The sequence below is a fragment of the Ascaphus truei genome, chromosome 4 (assembly GCF_040206685.1).
Source record: "Ascaphus truei isolate aAscTru1 chromosome 4, aAscTru1.hap1, whole genome shotgun sequence".
Lineage (NCBI taxonomy): Eukaryota > Metazoa > Chordata > Amphibia > Anura > Ascaphidae > Ascaphus > Ascaphus truei.
Genome location: NC_134486.1, coordinates 42,947,083 through 42,966,529, shown reverse-complemented (window position 1 = coordinate 42,966,529; position 19,447 = coordinate 42,947,083). Strand labels below are relative to the sequence as shown.

Sequence of the window (19,447 nt, the reverse complement as noted above, 5' to 3'; positions counted from 1 at the left end):
CTGTTTTTGCCCCACTTTTGTAGGCAAAAGACTGTAATATATAACCCAGATTTGTATTTTTCACCCGAAGAATAAACCCTAGGGCCACAGATTGCCCATCGCTCTCGGAACTGGTGCAGAAGCTGAGCTTTTTGTGTCATTTAATTTAATTTATTTATTTTTGTCACCTTTTACCTTGTCAAAGACCCAACCTGGTTGGATCCACTTTTGTCTTCAGTAGAAGACAACATGTACCTAGGCTATCGGGAGAAAGGTTTCTCCTCGGCCAATATTTACTTGACAAACAGCAGGGGCAGGAGAGTTTGTTTAGAGGAATCATGTGCACACAAAAGGTGAATGAATTCTCGGTAAAGTTCCTGAACTGTGTGTCTCCTTTCCCCAGGTATCATTCTTTTATCTTCTGGGAGGGGGGGGGGGGGGGTTGTTGGTGGTTTTCTCGGGAGTCAGACATTTCGTAGGCATGTCATGGACACTTTAACACTTGGGACCCTAATTTAATATGTTGTGAAGCCTCCCATTCATTTGAATAGAGCTGAACTCTTTCTCCGCACTGGGGAGCAGATTTGCGGCACGTTGAATAAGGCTTTGAGGAGGCACATCGGGCATGTTCCCCCCAAACATGTGCGGTGAGTTCTCACTCCGTGCATCAGCCAGTGGTTTGGCAGAGAGGTTTTTGGCCAAGTCTGAAATGTCAGAAACTCAGCAGATGAACAATATGCGTCAAATGTAATACACTGGTAATTACACAGGCATTTATTTTCACTAAATCAGGAGAGGCCAACTCCAGTCGTCAAGGGCCACCGTATCCTTAAAACCTGACCTGCTGGTGGCCCTTGTGGCTGGAGTTGGCCTCTCCTGCACTATTCAATAATGCACAGGGGGGTTATTTATTAAAGTGGGAAGGTGCTGATTGGGGCACTATTGACTTAATGGGAGTTTCTGTGCCCCCATCGGCACTCTCACAGTTTAATGATTCACCCCCTTTAGTCTGCTCAAATAACATGAAATAAGAGCGTGTAAATTACGAATTTAGAGAGTTGAAGTGTAGTCTGCAAACCACTTCTGAGCTGGAAGAGGCTTGTAGTGCAGAGATAACTCCCCGTAATACTGCATATCCTTTAAATAGTTCATCAGCTACAGTATTAACAAATTGGGAAATGCTGTTGGCTCAGTATTGCGCCCCCTCACGCAAAAGGGAAAACCCAGAAAAAAGTAAACTGGTTTGATAATAATATATGTGAAGTGAAATTGGATTTGGTTATCCCAACGGGCAAATATAGGGTTTTGAGGTTTTCTATACGGGTCTTGACAGTGGTGCTCAACTCCAGTCCTCACGACTCCCCAACAGGTCAGGATTTCAGGATATAAACCTGTGTCAGCACAGGTGGCTCAATCAGTGGCTCAGTCTTTGGCTGAGCCACTGATTGACCCACCTGTGCTGAAGCAGGGATATCCTGAAAACCTTACCTGTTGGTGGCCTTTGAGGTGGCCCTTGCTCTAGACAGGGGAACTAATTCAATAAAGTGTGATCATGCCATTTGGAGAACCATCCAAGTCACTATGGCTCTCCCGGAAGAAGGGCAGAATCAGCACCATGGCAGTTTATTGAATAAGCCCCATTGTCCTGTTAGTAAAAAACTGGTTAATAAGAAAAATATCTTTTTAGACATTTAGATATTTATTATTCATTGGGGTTTTTTTTTTTTTTTTTTTTTGCAGCAAGACCTGGAACATAGAAGAAAGCAAACAGGGGAAAAAATAAACTAAAGTGAAAATAACTTTTCTTAATTGATCTAATTGGTGCGGCGGCTGCTGTCGCCTGAAGTCAGCGCACACAGCTCGCCGCAGGGCATCACAATCTAGAGTTCAAGTTTTGTTTTGTTTTTTTGTTTTTTTTTATTTGTGAATCAGAGTTGTAAAAACCCATCTGAAATATTCATGCAGAATTGTCTGAGAAGCAGTTTCTGTTTTATTTACTGCACAGTAGAACAGCCTCAGTGGATTAGTTCTACAATACCCGTAACAAAAGCACGACAGCTGATGCATGTGATGTTAGGAGGTGACAAAACAGTTAAAGTATGCTGCTGGCTACAGGCAAGCAGTCAGCAGATGCAGACAAAAGGATTTGTGACAAGAATAACTCTCTCTCTCTCCAAGCTGAGCAGTCAAGAGTATCCAAAATACCAATACCCTTTTCTCCTTGACATTGTCTTCTCCTTACTGTCAGCATTTTATTGCCCTTTTATAGTAAAGAAACCAATAAGTCAACATTTCCCAGGACACCGAACAGATTTACTTGGGGTCTCCCCTCAATATTCCCAGTGGTTGTGCCTGCGCATTACTTTACGTTCAAGTTAGCCACTTAATGAAGACAATGACATGTAAATGATGACATATTTCAGTCGTTTACATTAAGCAGTGAATTCCTAATATATGTTATATACATAATGAATTAATTATGTATAACATATATTAGGAATGCAATGCTTCATGTAAATGAGTGATCAGAGTGCGTACGGAGAGGAGCGAAGAAGAACAATGTGGGCAAAATACCTGTAAGTGCCGTCCTTACAGAACTGATAACATTCATCTCGGACGTGACCCTTAGCAGGTGACAATTACTATTGTTAGTGTTTTAAGCAGCACAGCTGCAATTACATTTTGGGGGTAAAATATTTGCTGGCCAAGTGAAGTCTGAAAAAGCTGTACCTAATTGGGCTGCTGACTCTGTACTTTAAGGAAATTCTTGTAAAGAGGGAGGAAGATCAAAAAAGACCCACCATGTGTTCATATGTACGTCCACTCCTATTATCTGTATGATGATTGAGACTCTGGTACTTGGTATAGCAGTACAATGATACAATACTCATATAACCACACAGGCTGAAAAGGCAATCACTTGTAATGCAAATGCCCTCTGTTTATAATTCTGACAGAAAGTTGATATCTCTAAACTTCCCTTCCCAAATATCAATGAAGAAAGCATTTTCCAAATGGTAAAACAATAGGTTTAAGATCAGCAGGGCAGACAGCAAAATCAACTTGACAGAGACAGACTTGGGGCTATGTTAATAATAGAATGTTCTTGTATAGTGCTGCTAGTTTTACATAGCGCTTTACAGAGACATTTTGCAGGCACAGTTCCCTGCCCTGTGGAGCTTACAATCTATGTTTTGGTGCCTGAGGCACAGGGAGATAAAGTGACTTGCCCAAGGTCACAAGGAGCTGACACCAGGAATTGAACTGCTTCAAACTCAGTGCCAGTCAGTGTCTTTACTCACTGAGCCGCTCCTTCATTTTAATAACTTACTAGTAGCTTTTTGGTGCTGGAAGTTGAGATGTGTGAAGTTTTCGCTGAAGTTTTCGCTGAAGTTTGCACATTTGCCAAGCATTAAAAGTCCCTGTGCAAAGTCACCTGGCCCTTTTATATACCTCAATCCTCGTGAAATTCTGTAAAACATCTGGTGAAATCGCCTAAATTAGCAACATTCTGAGCAATGTGCACTTTTGCCAAAATGTAAGAAAAAAAAACTGCAAGACATTTTTTTTTTAAAAGCACATTTGTAGACATTTGCAAATCTCTAGTCAGGAGTCCATAGAGATATCCAGTATCCCCATTCAAAGAAACAAGTTAATTGGGAATAGTTCCACAACTCACCGGAATACAATGCCTCACACTTCCAATGCAAAGGGTAGGTGGATCTAAAAGATAGCAGCAAGACCTGTCTAAACAATGCTTGTGTTATCTGATAATACCAGAGTGTGGGTAGCTGACTGCAAACAAGCCTGCACTTATTTTACAAGTGTTCAAAATGAGCTTGTGCTTCCCCAGAAAATAGGAGAGGCTGTCTTCCGTTTAACCTTTGTAATTCCCCTTCTATTCTCTGTGACATTCATTGAGCTGCCAAGAGTGTTTGGCAAGGCTGGACCAGCGAGTGCGGTTCCAGTGACCGCTAACCTTGGTATGTCCTGACACTTATGATGAGTATCTGCAGGACACAGAAGGCAGGCAGGCTGCTATGTCAGGCTTTTATTATGTACTACAGATGCTGGGGAGAGTCAGTTTAATAAAACAAATCATCCTTGAAGGTAAAAGCAACTGAGAAGAGGAGGAGGAGAGAGAGAGGAGACTCTTTGCTGCATGGTTCAAATAATGCAAACTCCGTGGCAACAGATCAATCATCCCCAGAGTGCAAAACATTTGCACCCATTCACGTTCTGCATCACATTATACTTTTGTTCTTCCGCAGCCCTGAAAGTGCCTGCAGCACATTACATGCGGTTCTTTAATAACACACAAAAGTTCTTGAGAGGCATGATTTGCATGTATCTGCGATCAGCCCTTCACTTCTGCACGAGGGCCCTCCCACCATTTAATAAGTTACGTTTCCTTAGGCCGAGTTCAGGGTGGCTGCTACGCGACGTGCTTGCGCGCGCGCGTCCGTCCGTCGCAATTTCGGGTTGTTCATTGGGAGTGTTCAAACTGAAAACTCCACCGGCGGCAAAGTGTAACGTTGACGCTGCTACACTTTGCCGCTACAACCCGAAATGATATTTGGGATCGGCAGTCGCATCACGTTCGCCCTGCCCCCCCGCCACGCCCCCAAACGGCGCGACCCAACTCCTGCAGCCTGGGCACAGATCGCCGGGCTGCAGGAGCACGCAGGGGAGGCGCCCACGGACCCAAGCGTCCCTAGCAGCCACCCTGAACTTGGCCCTATATTAAAGGTTTGCAGGATGCGAGCAGTTCCTAGTATGTTTTTGAGATTAACGCACAGCATGGATCAAAGCTATTTGCAAAGGTGCCTTATATGATGCTTTCATTGACAGCCAAAGATCCTCCTCTGGCACCCGGGGCGGTTAGTTACCATTTTATTGTAACAAGAAATGGGGAAACCAATCTGCAAATGCTGCGGGTTTTTGAGATTGGGGTGACCTTGCTTAACCCATTAAATGCTAAAGTGCAATGTGTCACATAGCAAGTCTTGTGGGCAAAATCGAGCTTGTAGACTGCAGAGCTCTTGTGTCCCGTATTGCAGCCCAGAGCTGCCTTTTAGGGGTTTTCAGTTTATTATCATTTGTTTAGAACTTCTAGACAAACAGATCTGAAATGCATATTAACATTGTGTTCATGTAAAATATTCATCTTTAATGGGCACGCATAACAAATTCCCCGACGCTGGGAACATTTCCTAAAGTCCAATTCCTTCTGACATAATTATATGCATAAAAACCTGCTAGTGACTTCTCCACGAACAATCACAGAGCAGAAGAGGCTATTCCAAAGGAAACATTAACTTTTTATTTTCTGTAGCATAGTTCAAACATTTATAATGCATGGGGCACGTGATGTAAATACACATGTATGACCGTTATTTGTTTTAGCGGGTAGTTGACATTTTCTCTCACTCCAGGCAAATTACCGAGGGGAACTTTCAAACTACAAGGGAAACTCAGCTAGTACTATAAGCATCCAAAGATTTAGAGTTGTTACAGGTTTAACTTCCCTGTCTATTCTTCTCGAAGATGAACATGTGCCATGAACCAGCTCTATAAATAGCTCTTTTAAGTACACATGAGAATAGATGTCTGCCATATTTAGAATATACAGGTGCTGCATAAGCCCCCTCCTTGCTAGGAAGAACGGTCTCGATCCCCTTTGAAGAATTAGGGACTTGAAACTAAAAACTTTATTAATGCCATTGTCTCCTTGTATCAGCAGGTTCCGGAGAGATTCCTGGAAGTGGCTCAGATCACGTTACGAGAGTTTTTCAATGCCATTATTGCAGGCAAAGATGTTGATCCTTCCTGGAAGAAGGCCATCTACAAGGTCATCTGCAAGCTGGACAGCGAAGTCCCTGACATTTTTAGATCCCCAAACTGCCTACAGGAGCTTCTTCATGAGTAGATATTTCCACTGCTGGCTTTGAATGTATACAACGTACATTTATTTTCCCTTTTATGCCTAAAGTCTGTGTGTGTGATTCAATTGTACATTCACGTGTATGTGATAGACACGTACATACTGTATGAATCCTGTAATCTCATGTATTTTATTTATATACTTTTGTTTTTAAACTCTAACAAGGGGGAAGGCTGACCAGCATCAGCCTTCACTAAACCTATTCAACACCCTGAATATTACAAACCAAGAAAGGGGGAACGTTTCAGGGAGATGTGTGTGTATAGCTTATCTTAGCATATGACGGCATTTTAAAATGTGGTATGAAAGAGAGGGGGGGGAAATCATTCTACCTTTGTATTGTTATTTTTGTCCTTCTGCAGGTTCCTAAATCAACTTTTTCTTGAAATCTACTGAATTCTTAGCCACCTCCCTTCTCACATTTCCAATGCGAGAAATACTGTAAGTCCCAGGCATTTCTGAGTAGTTCACCTATGCTTCGCTATGTAACTAAACAGAAGCGAGCCGTGGCTGCAGTACTGTGAAAGCACTCTGTCATTACGGTAGGGGTGTTCAACTCCAGCCCTCAAGCCTCCCCCCAAACAGGTCAGGTTTTCAGAAGAAGACTGAGCCTCTGATTGAGCCCCCTGTGCTGATGCAGGGACGGATTGAGCCATCTGTGCTGAAGCAGGGATATCCTGAAAACCTGACCTGTTAGTGTGGGGTGGGGGAGGGCTTGAGGACTGGACTTGAGTACCCTTGCCCTAAGTATTATTTCACAAATGCACAGGTGAAGTTGAGAAGGAAAGAGTTGATCTTGCAGAAAAAGCCAAAGTATGTAAGGAGCATAAAAAAAATGGCACATGTAAAAATAAAAAAGTTGAAACAATTCTTCTACTACATTTTACCACTCAGGCGCTAGAAGGGCCAGCAAAGCTCTGCGTTGCTGTCCACTTCAGCCCTGAAGGGGTTACAATACAATGTCTGTTGCTTGCTGCAAGAGGCTCGTCATAGCACAAAACTACTGACATTGGTGTATGGCACAAAACAGGACCTTCTTGCTGTGTTTATATTGATAGACCTTATGTCGTCAGCTCAAAGGTTAGAGCCTTGTGAAATCACAGCTGATTTGGGCCTTTTGTTTAATACTACGCAGAAGATGGGTTTCAGGTGCACACTTTAAAGGTGATACCGAAGATGAGCCTCGCACGGACTGGAAGCTTTCCCAAATGGGTAGAGCATGTGCCCGTATAGTAAGTGGTGATTAAAACCCCATTGTTCTGTTTGAGATCAAGATTGCACAAAACCACATGTGTTCCTGCAACACGGGGACTGCTAGTGCACAAAAAGTACTAACGCTCACAGTGCTGAGGAGGGCTGGAGCACTGCAAACCCCTACAGCTCCTGTGACCCTCACACGCGTATTAACCCTTACACTGCAGGAGCTCATCTTTTGCTGCTGGCCCTTCCAGCAGTGGAGCGGTTCGAGTAAGCGTCGTGCTTGTGACATTTGTTTCCATGTTCCTTTAGTGAATATTATGTGTCGGTAAATTATTAAAATCAAGGATGGGAGAAGCAATAGTCTTCTAATCTGGCTATTCTGTCCCAGAACTCCTTTGACTGCTGGGGGCTGTAGGCATTTGCTTAGATTGCTGGTACCTCAAACTTCCACTGCCAAAAAGCTTGAAACCATTGTGCCATCCCCGTGGCCTGTGGACAAAACAAAGGACTTATGTTTCAGGTGCCTGCTAGCAAAAACATAATTTTTGGCCCTGTAAACTACACCTAAAATCAGAAGTCCTTTGTTTGTCCGTAGGCCACAGGGATGGCACAAAGGGTTCCAGAGCAACGCTGATTTTTAGTTACAACACTAAACGTCCTTCTCTTAATTTGAAGAAAAGAGGATCTCTTGTAAAATGACCTCTCCCATTTTGTAAACCTATTGAAATGGGGACTTAGTGTGCCCCCTGTCTTCAGTCACAGTGCCCCTACATTGTTATAATGCCACTATGAACACGTTATGTGACCATTCTTGACCATTGTCTGTATCCTGATCTCTAACACTAACCTCACGTTGCCAGCTGCTATAAAACACAGGGAGTTAACCCACTGCGTGTCAATAGAGCGATTGGGACATTCTGGGGCCCTCCCGGGCCAACACACTGGCTCCAGCCCTCTCCAGCATCAAAGTGGTTCAATAGCACTTAAATAATCAATACTGTAGTTCTTTAAACACTAACCAGATTTATACCTATATTTGATATGTGAGAATACTCTAGGATTAGATAGGAGATTATGTAAAAATGTTCCCCCCTCAAATAAAGCCAACTTCTGCATTCCTTATATGAATCTCTTCATCTCATCCTAAAATTCTATTGAATATAATGTGAAGAAATAACTATTTTCATATGAAAACTAGTGCCGTAGAGTGCATCACAAAATAACCCCAACGCTGCCTAAGAAAACTTGAGGTTGTCTTGGACCCCATTCTGTTATGTCGTTATTTTGTGTGTGGATATGTATATATTAATGTTCCCATCACCCACAACGTTTCCAAACAGCATCTGTACAATATAGATGAAATATACAATATTGCAGAGTAACATCACTGCCCTCGTAGTTCTCCCTTTTAATATGACATTGTGCAAAACAGAGATGTCAGCCTCCAAGGGCAGAACACCTGAACATTTGGACGGTCTGGCCGGGAGATGTACAAAAAAAAGGTCCCACACACGGCACACTTTGCAAAACAAAATCGGCAAGCATTAAAATGTCAGTGTGCAAAGCCACGTGGTCCGTCATATACTGACAATTGCACAACTTTCTGGCAAAATTGGTGAACTTTCGTGACAAATTTCACGAAAACGTGGCATTTTATAGAAAAACGCAAAAAATAAATATACGCACATCTCTGTTCTGAATTTAAAAAATGGCTTTTTATTACTGAGACTGCATCGCAGACTTGGAGACGCCCTACTATTAAACAAACCAGCGAGACTGAAAGTCAGTTTTTGTGGTATCCTCAAAATCTGCTCCTCCAAACATTTCCACATTTTGCGCATTTTTTTTGCGTGTGTTAGAGTGGAGTCCTGGAGCTTTCTTGTATATTTAACCAGTAGCTTCTTTGTCAGCGAAGGTGTTAAAACAGCGTCTTAACTGCAATGCAAGTTAAACCAGCATCGTTTTTTATTTTTATCTCATTGTAAACGCAGTGACAGAACAACAATGTGCAAGTTCATCTCATCGGTAAATCAATGGATGACCAAACTATCCTTGCTTGTTAGAGAGCCCGGATTTAAGAACAATTGCCCCAATATTCCAGCTTGACGCTAGAACGCCAGCTGCTATTTTTTATGCTTTTCAATCTTGCTCTTTTACTTTGTATCGTTCTTTTCAGAGTGATATTTAAGCAATCATCTAACTCATTTGTTGGGGCGTTTAATACGATGCTGCCTTTTGTATTGTAAGGATGCGGTAAGAATTTATTATTGTCTCGATATTTGCAGGGGTCACTTCACAAGATCCCTAAGAATGCTGTGAGCGTTGGGATTTTGTAAAACGTATTCTTGCTCTGGGTCTCTGTTTGCGTTGTGTTGGACCCAGCTTATTAAACTGAGAAGTAACACACACAAAATGTTTCTCTAGTAAACTAGTCACATTTAGGAGGAGGAAAGTCAGATAATGAGCTCAGTTTGTGGTAGAAGCTATTGTAGCAGCCAAATGTTGACGTGGGGGGGGGGAGCACGTTAGCCTTATTTCTACCAGAGGTACTGCTTCACATCACATGCAGGTCTCTCTGTCAACAAAGGGGTTAAAACAGGGGTTCTCAACTCCAGTTCTCAAGACCGTCCAACAGGTCAGGTTTTCTGGACATCGTTGCTTCTGCACGGGTGGTTCAACAAGTCCCTGTTTTGATTGAGCCACCTGTGCTGAAGCTGGGATATCCTTAAAGCCTGGCCTGTTGGGGGTCTTGAGGATGGGAGTGGAGAACCCCTGGGTTAAAATAAGAAAATAAGAGAGTTGCTTGTGTCCTCTTTAGCATATATGATCACTGTGGGACAGGTGCCTTCAGCGTTGAAGAAGTTAAATAGCTGTACAGTGACCATACCAAGTAACTCTGACCTGCTTCAGCACAGGTGGCGCACTCCTTGGCTGAGAAACTGATTGAGCCACCTGTGCTGAAGCAGGGATATCCTGAAAACCTGACCTGTTGGTAGCTCTTGAGGACTGGAGTTGGTCACCCCTGTCCTAGTGTGTGTTAAATCCTCATTAGGGTATCCCCTATCCGCCTTTCACATAAATAATCTCCTTCATATTATTACTTCCATTTCCCATTTTGACTTTGAAGAGTGTAAACGTATCCGTGTGACCCCATTGATAACCTGATCTCTGCTATTTCACGTCATTTGCAACCTATTCTGCTGAGGGATCGAAATGTATGAAAGCAATTATTGTCAGCACAAAGCCTTAAAAAAAAAAAAAACCCTGCTGACTTCATATTAACCAGGAGGATCCTATGATGTCCTGTCATTATTTCCCAAGCACTGTGGCAATGTCTACAGAATGTGGAGAAAACACACAATACCACAGGATTTAGTGCCAATAGTTACACAGTACATCAAAAGCAAAGCACATCTCTCTTCTAGTACAGTGTATATCCCCACATGAAGTAGGACATTTCATAAGTAGCCGTTTATAGGAAGAATAGAGATTTAGACACAATGTTAAAGTCTTTAGCAATGTACAGGGGAATCTTACAAGCACAGCATGTTTATACTTGGGTAGGTTTCATCAATAAACAGGTGTTTCACTTCCATGAAACTATCCTTTAGAAAGATACCTGTGTATATAAATTGTTATCAGGACTTCAAACCCCGGGAGTTAACAGGTATGAAAGGAAAGCCGGCGTGTAAATGACCATTGTTCATACACCACATGCAGCCACGTTCTCTGTTTTACATACGTTTTATGTAACTCACCCTACTGTCTGCCCTCTGCCGCCTCACACGCCCTGATGCTCACGACATCGCGGATAAACACATTATTATGAGGAAGTTGCTATATAATAAATTCCTGGCCAGATACGTTTAGCATCTCAATTACCACAGTGATTTATTGCATTATGGCTGTATTGCCTTTTGTAGGTTATCAGTATAAATGGTGCTATCAGATTCATTTTAGAGTTGTAGACAATATATCTACAAATGCAAAAAAAAAGTTAGTTACATAATAGCTGCCAGTCAAGGAATCAAGAAAGCGCCTAATTGTAGCAAATGCTAAATATTTAAATAGCTGAAAGGTCATCTCCATGCACAATGGAAGTCCCACTCTGCTGTGCTTGTGCTCATTTTAATTGCAATTTGCATATAATCTTAAGGTTGTAGCCTGTGCCTAACCCTTTAACACACCAGCGGAAGGTTAGAAAGCCTTCAAACCCCCATTTTTCCCACCAGTATAAGTTGTTCTTGTGCCTTCTGTGTTTTACAATGTCACTTTTGAAACGTTTATTTTCAATTACTACCGCTGCAATAAACACTAGATCCCCCCCCCCCCTCTCTTCTGGCTGTTGAAAACATAGCTATGCATACAGTATTCTGTGTCTTTTTAAAATAAAACGTGGGAGCTCGTTTTTTTGAAGACGAGACTTTTTAGAACAGTTTGATAACGCAAATTATTTCTCCGCCCTCCCCCTCCGTTCTTTGAGCAGCATTCAAGTTTTTGAATTCTTGTACAAAAAGATTTTTTTTTTGTTGTAAATGTGAAAATCTTTTTGTTTTCTTTGCCTAACAAAAATACTAGCATGGGAGCAATATTTCATACAATGTGGTGTATATATACGCGCACACACACACACACACACACACACACACACACACACACACACACACACACACACACACACACACACACACACACACACACACACACACACACACACACACACACACACACACACACACACACACTGTATATATATATATACATTTCATTTGACTATTTAGTATAAATCCCTACTTAAGGCATTTGTTATGTTTTGTGATAAGAATATTCTATTTGCTATTACAAAACATTGAATTCTTACTGTATCTCTGGTTGTTTATAACGGATAATTCCCAGTAATGGTATATATGTGACAGATGTTAGGATGTAGTCATTATTTAAGGAAGTGTTCGCCCATTTATTCCCGAGGTTTGCTTTGTACCTCTGAGTATTATTGAATCAAGGTGTTTTAAGTTTGCGGAATATATGGTTGATATACCAGGTGTGTGGGTGAATATGTGAAATAGAGGGGACTTTTATAAAGCAATGTAAATATGAAACTTTGATTACGTCGCGTGACAGGGAATTGAAAATAAATTCATTAACATTTGTTAAATTTGTAAAAAATAAATAAAAAATAAATATGAAGCTCTAACAATTAAATGCATTCTTGAAAATTCTGTATTTTGCATTTTAAAAGGCAACAGTCTTTCAGGATGTATCGAAGGCAAGGGTGACATACCTTGTGTACAATTAACTTTTATGTGTATATAAAGTAATATAAGTGAAAATGTTTTTTTTTTATATATATGATACGTAATAACCCCTTCAGTGACACAGAGGCCTGCACTGAACTGTTTTGCAGGCCCCTCTGACATTTAAGGCGCGAAAATAAATAAAAAGAAAAGTGGTCATTTTCTTTGTTAAAAATAGGATTTTTCACCAGCAGCATTGGGAAATATATCCAAGTAAAAGAGGTTTAGAAACTCCTGAAACACATACTGTCTATGAGTAGACAAAGAAAAAAACGATTTGCTAAGTGTATATTATATGTTCTATATATGAAACTTGTGGTGTGTTTCTATTGCCTATATTTTATTTCTGCTCTCAACTGTGTATTTAAACATCCCATTGTTTTCAAAAAAGCTCCTCTTAAAAGAATCAAACTGCTTCTTGAGAAAGCAGTTGCCGTATTGCACTTAACACATTCTCTTGTGATTTTCTATTGAATGCTGGGTTGTATAACTGGAAAGGTTCCTGCTGAAGTAGACATTGGAAATATAGAATTGTAGCATCCTGCACATACTGTAGTCACGATTTAAGAAGCTCATGTGGCATTTATAAGACTTCCTCTGGTCTTTTCATCTCAGCCACTGATATCGCAGCCAAAACTGCCACAATTAAAGAATTTCTTAGGAGTACTTGTACATTGGAAATCACAAGTTTACAATAACCCTTGATACCAATTGGTTGCTGTTTCCTATAATTAAAAAAATAAAAATAATAATCCTTATATTACTCCGAAGAGTGAAAGGTTGGGGAAGCAAATTAAGATTTTCCGAGTCTATATGTGTGTGTAAATAATTATAAAATGTGATGAAACACTGCCTTTATATTATTTAGCAATATGTTGTAAATAGCATTATTATGCTCTCTTTTTTGTAATGCAGAACATTTAATTTGAAGATAGTATAATAAATGAAGTCAGTTTTTTTTTTTTTCCTTTTCTAGCTAGAGGCAATTCTGACTGTGGATTTTTTTTTTGTCAATTGTTCTGAAGACTTTGCATAATTTATTGGTTTAATTTATCCTAATTTATTTGATGAAGGTGTACAATTTTGTATTGCCAAGGATGTACTGTAATAATAATTGATTATATGATTAAAGAATGAGAGTCCCGGTCCATACAAGATAAAAAAAAAAAAAGTGCCGTAGTCAATTGATTTCCAAATGTGTTGCTTTGCAGCGACTACATTTCAAAACGAAAACAACAAAAATGCAGATGGGACAGGGGGAGGGCGGGGGGGGTCGGGGAATTTTATTTAGTGTGTTTTAAGCTTTTGTATACTCTCCAGACTTTTACCTTTTCGCTTTGTACCACTTAAAGGATTCAGTAGTTCAATTGCCTTGTGTGCCTTCCATCTTCTCTAAACTGAATGTATGTGCAGTATATATGCAAGCTTGTGCAAAATAAAATATAAATTACAAGCTCATTGCCTTTGTTTAGGTTTCTTTCTGACTGGTGCGCGACAACGTGTGTACGTTTTACGGGGTCTGACAGCTGCTAGCGGGGGGGTGACTAACCGTATGAATGGGGGGGGGGCTTAACTTGCTGGTAGTCACGTGCAACTAGAGCAGCTTTTCGAACTACGGCCCCTGGATCATTGGTGATCCCCAGAGACTTTAATGGAAGTCCCCAGAGCCCTTCCAAATTCACTTGGTGCCACTCTTTCTGGCTTCCTGTGTCTCTTCTATCGCTGCCGGCATACCAGAGCTGAATGCTGCGATTTTAGATACAGGTCCAGTATTTTTTTTTTTAAATATGCGTTTTGCATGTATATGGGAGGCTTAGTGAGTAAGGACACTGACTGGCGCGGAGTTTGAAGCAGGGGGACCTGGTTCATTTCCTGGTGTCGGCTCCTTGTGACCTTGAGCAAGTCACTTTATCTCCCTATGCCTCAGGCACCAAAAACATAGATTGTAAGATCCATGGGGCAGGGACTGTGTCTGCAAAATGTCTCTATAAAGTGCTACTTAAAACTAGCAGCGCTATACAAGAACAAACAATTATTATTATTATAGAAATCTATTGGCAAACGAAATAAGTTTGCTGGTTCCCAAACAGTTATTAATATTGAGGAGGGCTGCGCTAACAAAACTTTGAGAATCCCGGTGCTAAAAGATTCAGAGGCGATATAAGAAACCCTTGTTGACTTAAATGCACATTTTGTTGTAGACTTTCAACATCGTTTGTATGCTTTCTACAGTGCTGACAATTTGACTATTTTCAAAAGGACGATCATTTTCTAACATAAAAGTAACAGATGAGACCTGTGCGAATAAATGCTAATTTGATGATATCTAATTGAATTGGACACAAAACAAAAAGATTACATGTGTGCTTTGATTTTATTTGTGTTCTTCCAAAAAACACATTTATTTACAAATAGTGTATTGCCCCTTTGTCATTGGTAGGCTGAAAACATTATACGGGGTGCTTGATTTAACTTAAGTGGTTTCAAAGCATATGATGTATTGGTAGATAGCATTATAAAGGTAATGAGAAAAAAACAGGGCTTTGGGGATTAATAAAACGAAGCAAAATATTTTTGGTAGATGGGGTATTTTTGGTAGGTCAGGCATCCGAATAATGTCGCAAGAAGAACTCACAATGACATGGAAACCACTTGCATAGTCATTTATCAACACATGCATTTCCACCAACGGATAAATCACAGGGGTAAAAGTGCTTTGGTGGCCAGACTTATACAGAGTAGCCTGTTTGGTCACTGCATACATTCATATATTCAGTATTATACATGGTACTGACCTTCAGATGATAATAATGTATCACCTGCTGCTTTTCTGAAGAACAAATACACACTTTCTTTCAGCCTCTGCTGGGTATAAGTACAAGTTAATTATTGGGCTCCCACAGTACCTTTTGAACCTGTACGCCTTTAGGATGTCGTTAGCATACACGATCGTCAGCATTATCTTACTTAATTATGTTTCACAGGTTAGAACAATAGCATTTGATAAGAACCCCTTGTCCACTGTGTCTGCCCATTTTCTACCTGCTGTGACCCCTCAGACCCCATTTGAGCCTTGGTCGATACCTCTAGCTGCCATTTTTTTTTTTTTGCATTGTAAGAAGTAGTAAAGCAACAGAGGAGGGAGAAGGCATAGGCCAAGGGTGGCCAACTCCAGTACTCAGGAGCTACCAACAGGTCAGGTTTTCAGGATATCCCTGCTTCTGCACTGGTGGCTCAATTGGCGACTGAGCCACTGATTGAGCCACTTGTGCTGAAGCAGGGATACCCTGAAAACCTGACTTGTTGGTAGCTCTTGAGAACTGGAGTTGTCCAGCCCTTGGCGTAGGCAGCGTAATACCTTTTATTGAACCAACAGATGAGTTGCAACCCGTCTGCAAAGGTTTATAAGTTACATCATTGCCTTCTCTGGAATAGGAAGAGGAAGAACGAAAAAGTATTTTGACCTGGAGAGGACAGCAGTTGCGAGTCAGATCCATTTGGCAACATTTAAATTCTGTGAGAAAGTGACAATATTCTCACCAGTCATCCCATCAACATACTGCATGAAGCAGGCTGCTTGAAAGTAGCCATCATAAAGTGTATGCAACAAGTATGCATGCGCTAACATAATAATTTATGTATTTATAGCAGTGAATGTACAAAGAACTTTGCAGGCACGATGAGTCCCTGTGCTATGGAGCTTATGATCTAATTTTGGTACCTGAGGCATAGGGAGGTAAAGTGACTTGCCCAAGGTCACACCGGGATTGGAACCAGACGCCCCTGCTTCAAACTCTGTCATTGTATTTAGAGTCGGCGCCTTCAATCACTTTGTCACCCCCAACCCCCCCTCCCCCCTCTCTCTCACTCATTCTGCCCTTGTATTTAGAGCCTTCGATGTCCAAAACAGGGGAGCGCAAGTGAAATAACCCGGAAAGTTAAACAGACACAATATAGTGCAATTAGCCTTATCTAAACACTGGACATGTGGATTGGTAACAGGAGTTATACTCACATATTCCCCCTTAATAATAAAGGCACATCCCAAATCAGTGGCAAAAACCTGTGCTGGAAGTCTGGAAGAAAAGGACATTTCCATGGAAAGTCAGGGAGAAGAGACAGGCACACGGTATAAACTATTCGTTATGTAGTATCAACAATAAAAATTGAACACTCACAATGTGTCAGTTCTTTAAAAGCATAAAATCTGTTAAACTTTTAGGGGCCTATTAAGGTAGCTTCGATGTTATCACTGCCAAATCGAATGGTTGTGACTTTTCCTACCTCACGATCTGACATTTGTGTTATCACGGTATTCAGAAAGAGTTATCGCAAGTCAGGAACCGTGAGGTAGGAAAATGCCAATAACGCTCGGGATAGCAGTGTCTTTAGCTGGCTTTTTCTAAGTTCTGCCACTGCGATCTGCCTGAGGTCTGTAAGAGCTGCACAGAAAGAGCTGCATCTCCTCCCTGCACAGTACTTACATCAAAATGTTGCATGACCTTTGTAACCTCGATCTTTGCCCCTTCCTTTTCCAAATGACCTCCCAATAACAACAGACACATTACTTGGGTTTCAAATAGGCACAACTTTTATTTACCATAATACCATACATATATAGCATGGTATTCCTCCGCACCTCTAGAAGGAGCTGATGCAGCTCCTCTGAATCTATGGCGGAGTTGCGGCAACCATGTTGACACTCCCCAAAGGACTAGAGAGAGAGGATATCCCCTGGAGAAACAGGATACCTCTGGAGACTGGAGACCGCATGTCAGAACTGTCGGATACCGCGGAGGGTAAGGTTGTGTCCGGTCGGCCAGTTAGGCTGCCCAGGACTAGCCCAGAGAATCCAGTAGGCCCGAGTTAGGCCCCGAGCCACCCTAGCTGAGTGCTGTAGGGATGGCAATATATCAGGGACATTCCTGTTAGCTGATTACAGGCGGAGCTATGGAGCAGGACGAATCGCTAAGGAGGATTCCCCAGGATAAGGGTTGTTTTCTCTTTTTTTTGTATATGGTGAATCAAATGAATGTATTGAAGCAGTGGTTCCCAACTCTAATCCCCAAGTACCCCAACCGGTCAGGTTTACAGGATATCCCTGCTTCAGCTGAAGCACGGATATCCTGAAAACCTGAGCTGTTGGGGGTACTTGAGGGCTGAAGCAGGGAATCACTGTAGTAAAGAATACAGGAACCAACATTTTGTTCTTCTAAGGGACCTTCGTCATACTCCACGTTCCCCTGCATTTCAATACTTGCAGAGCCAAGTACCACCATGTTTTGTCAGGTTGGGTGTGCGCGCGTGTGCATTTCTGTAAAAACACAGTTCACAGCATCCCCAGTCACAAAATGATTCTAGAAGCACTGCATATCCACTAAAGTCCATGAAGGTTAAAGCAGGGACTTAACATTACATTAGATATACCATAGTCATTACAAGTCATGCCTAAACTTGGCTTTACTCCCATCCGAGGAGATAGAGGATGAGGAGAACCTTACTACAGTCCTAAAGTACCTATTGTCTTATATACTGTACCTCCCAAAACATACCCGTGAACACAACTTGGATACCTGCGAAATATGCTATTTTAAATCATTTGAATATACTTTGCATATTCAAAGTAGCATATTTAACAGGTATCTCAAGTCTATTCCTCTCTCCCCATGTTATATAGAGGGGTCTTTTGGGAGGTAAACACAGTAAGTCAATGTTCTTCCCGGAAGAACACATAAACTTGATGTTATTATCCTTTAAAGATATGCGGTTTGGCTTTGATGCCATGTTAAGTCGTTTAACTGAGCTCTGTGGATCTGGGCCTAAGTATTTTCTTTTCTGCTTTCATGTTTATTATATTTGTTTTGGGAAGCCAAAGAAACGAGTAGCCCACTTCGGTTGCTAATAGCAAGATCATTGGGAGAGCATGCTGCGACTTTCTGTTTGTGACCTTGTGACCAGATTTATAGGTTTTTTTTTGTGTGTACGTAAAAAGCGGCACAATAAAAAAAAATACCCTGGATATAGGAGCACCAAGAGTGAGCTCCAATGGATCCCCCCTATATACTGTACCTACACCTCGGATAAGCTTAAAACAAACCATGTTTTGGGGAAGGGAGATTGCTGCTTTAATATGATGATTCAACGAGACACAACATTATAATTCATCTCTTTGCCCCCTCTTTTTTCTTTAGCACCAATCATGTCCGCAGAGCTTCACAAAACTGAAATGACAATAGAGAGACTTATAAATACACGAGCTCCTCTATGCATATGATATTGTAGGAAACCTAGCGACTGCATGGGGAGGTTCAAGTGGAATGGCGAGCAGTGTCTGGGCACAATGGTGGGTCAGTGCTCATTGGTGTGGGGAGAAATAGCTGAGGATGAAGTCTATTGAAATGCTTTATTCAGAAGGTGTTTTATTTATTTTTTTAGATTGGATATAAAGATGGAGAGAGAGGCTGCTTGGTGGACACTGAGGGACACGCAGTAAGGGAAGATTATACTTTGGCAGTGCAAATAGATCCTCTTCATGATTATACACTGCAACACATCCACTTTCTGTGGAATTAAGGTTTTCCATGAAGATAAATAGCCGTTTTAAATATACATTTGTAGCCAGGACTGGTTCTTGGCTATCAGTCTGCCCTCACAGGCAGTAAGTCCTGGTAAGAGCAGGCCTGCCAGTACTTATCATGGGTGTTCCCCACACCCAGCAGTGCCCTTGTGTGACGGGGGGAGGTGAAACCAGGCCTGAGTTCACCCAATCCTGGGTCAGACCTGGTGCCCTCCTCCTGGCTGTACTTAAGGGGAGTGCCACCCAAATTTAGTCAGTGCCTCTCCCCACTTGAGAGAGGCAGGTCAAACATAGGTTGCCTGAATACTGGCCTTCCCTGTTCCTCTTCCCCTTGGGGGAGAGTGAGTGTGCACCTTTCCCCTGATCTGATAGAGGATCAGGGAAGAGCAAGGACTGCTGCGGGGGCCCTTGACCCATAGTGCAGGTCCAGGGACCATCCTACAGCTGGATACA

The 19,447-nt window shown here is 41.6% G+C and overlaps 1 protein-coding gene across 8 annotated transcripts in view; it reads left to right on the top strand.

The window, feature by feature from the left end:
* The window catches only part of PROX1 (prospero homeobox 1), a 77,984-nt gene extending 64,109 nt beyond the window's left edge, over positions 1–13,875 (top strand). For 7 of the 8 annotated variants that reach the window (XM_075595632.1, XM_075595637.1, XM_075595635.1 and 4 more), the window contains one exon: positions 5,720–13,875. In XM_075595632.1, the coding sequence (XP_075451747.1) occupies positions 5,720–5,908 (189 nt within the window). In that variant the 3' untranslated portion in view covers positions 5,909–13,875. The remainder of the gene's footprint in view (positions 1–5,719) is intronic. The other variant, XM_075595638.1, reaches the window with a different exon arrangement.
* The last annotated feature ends 5,572 nt before the right edge of the window (positions 13,876–19,447 follow it).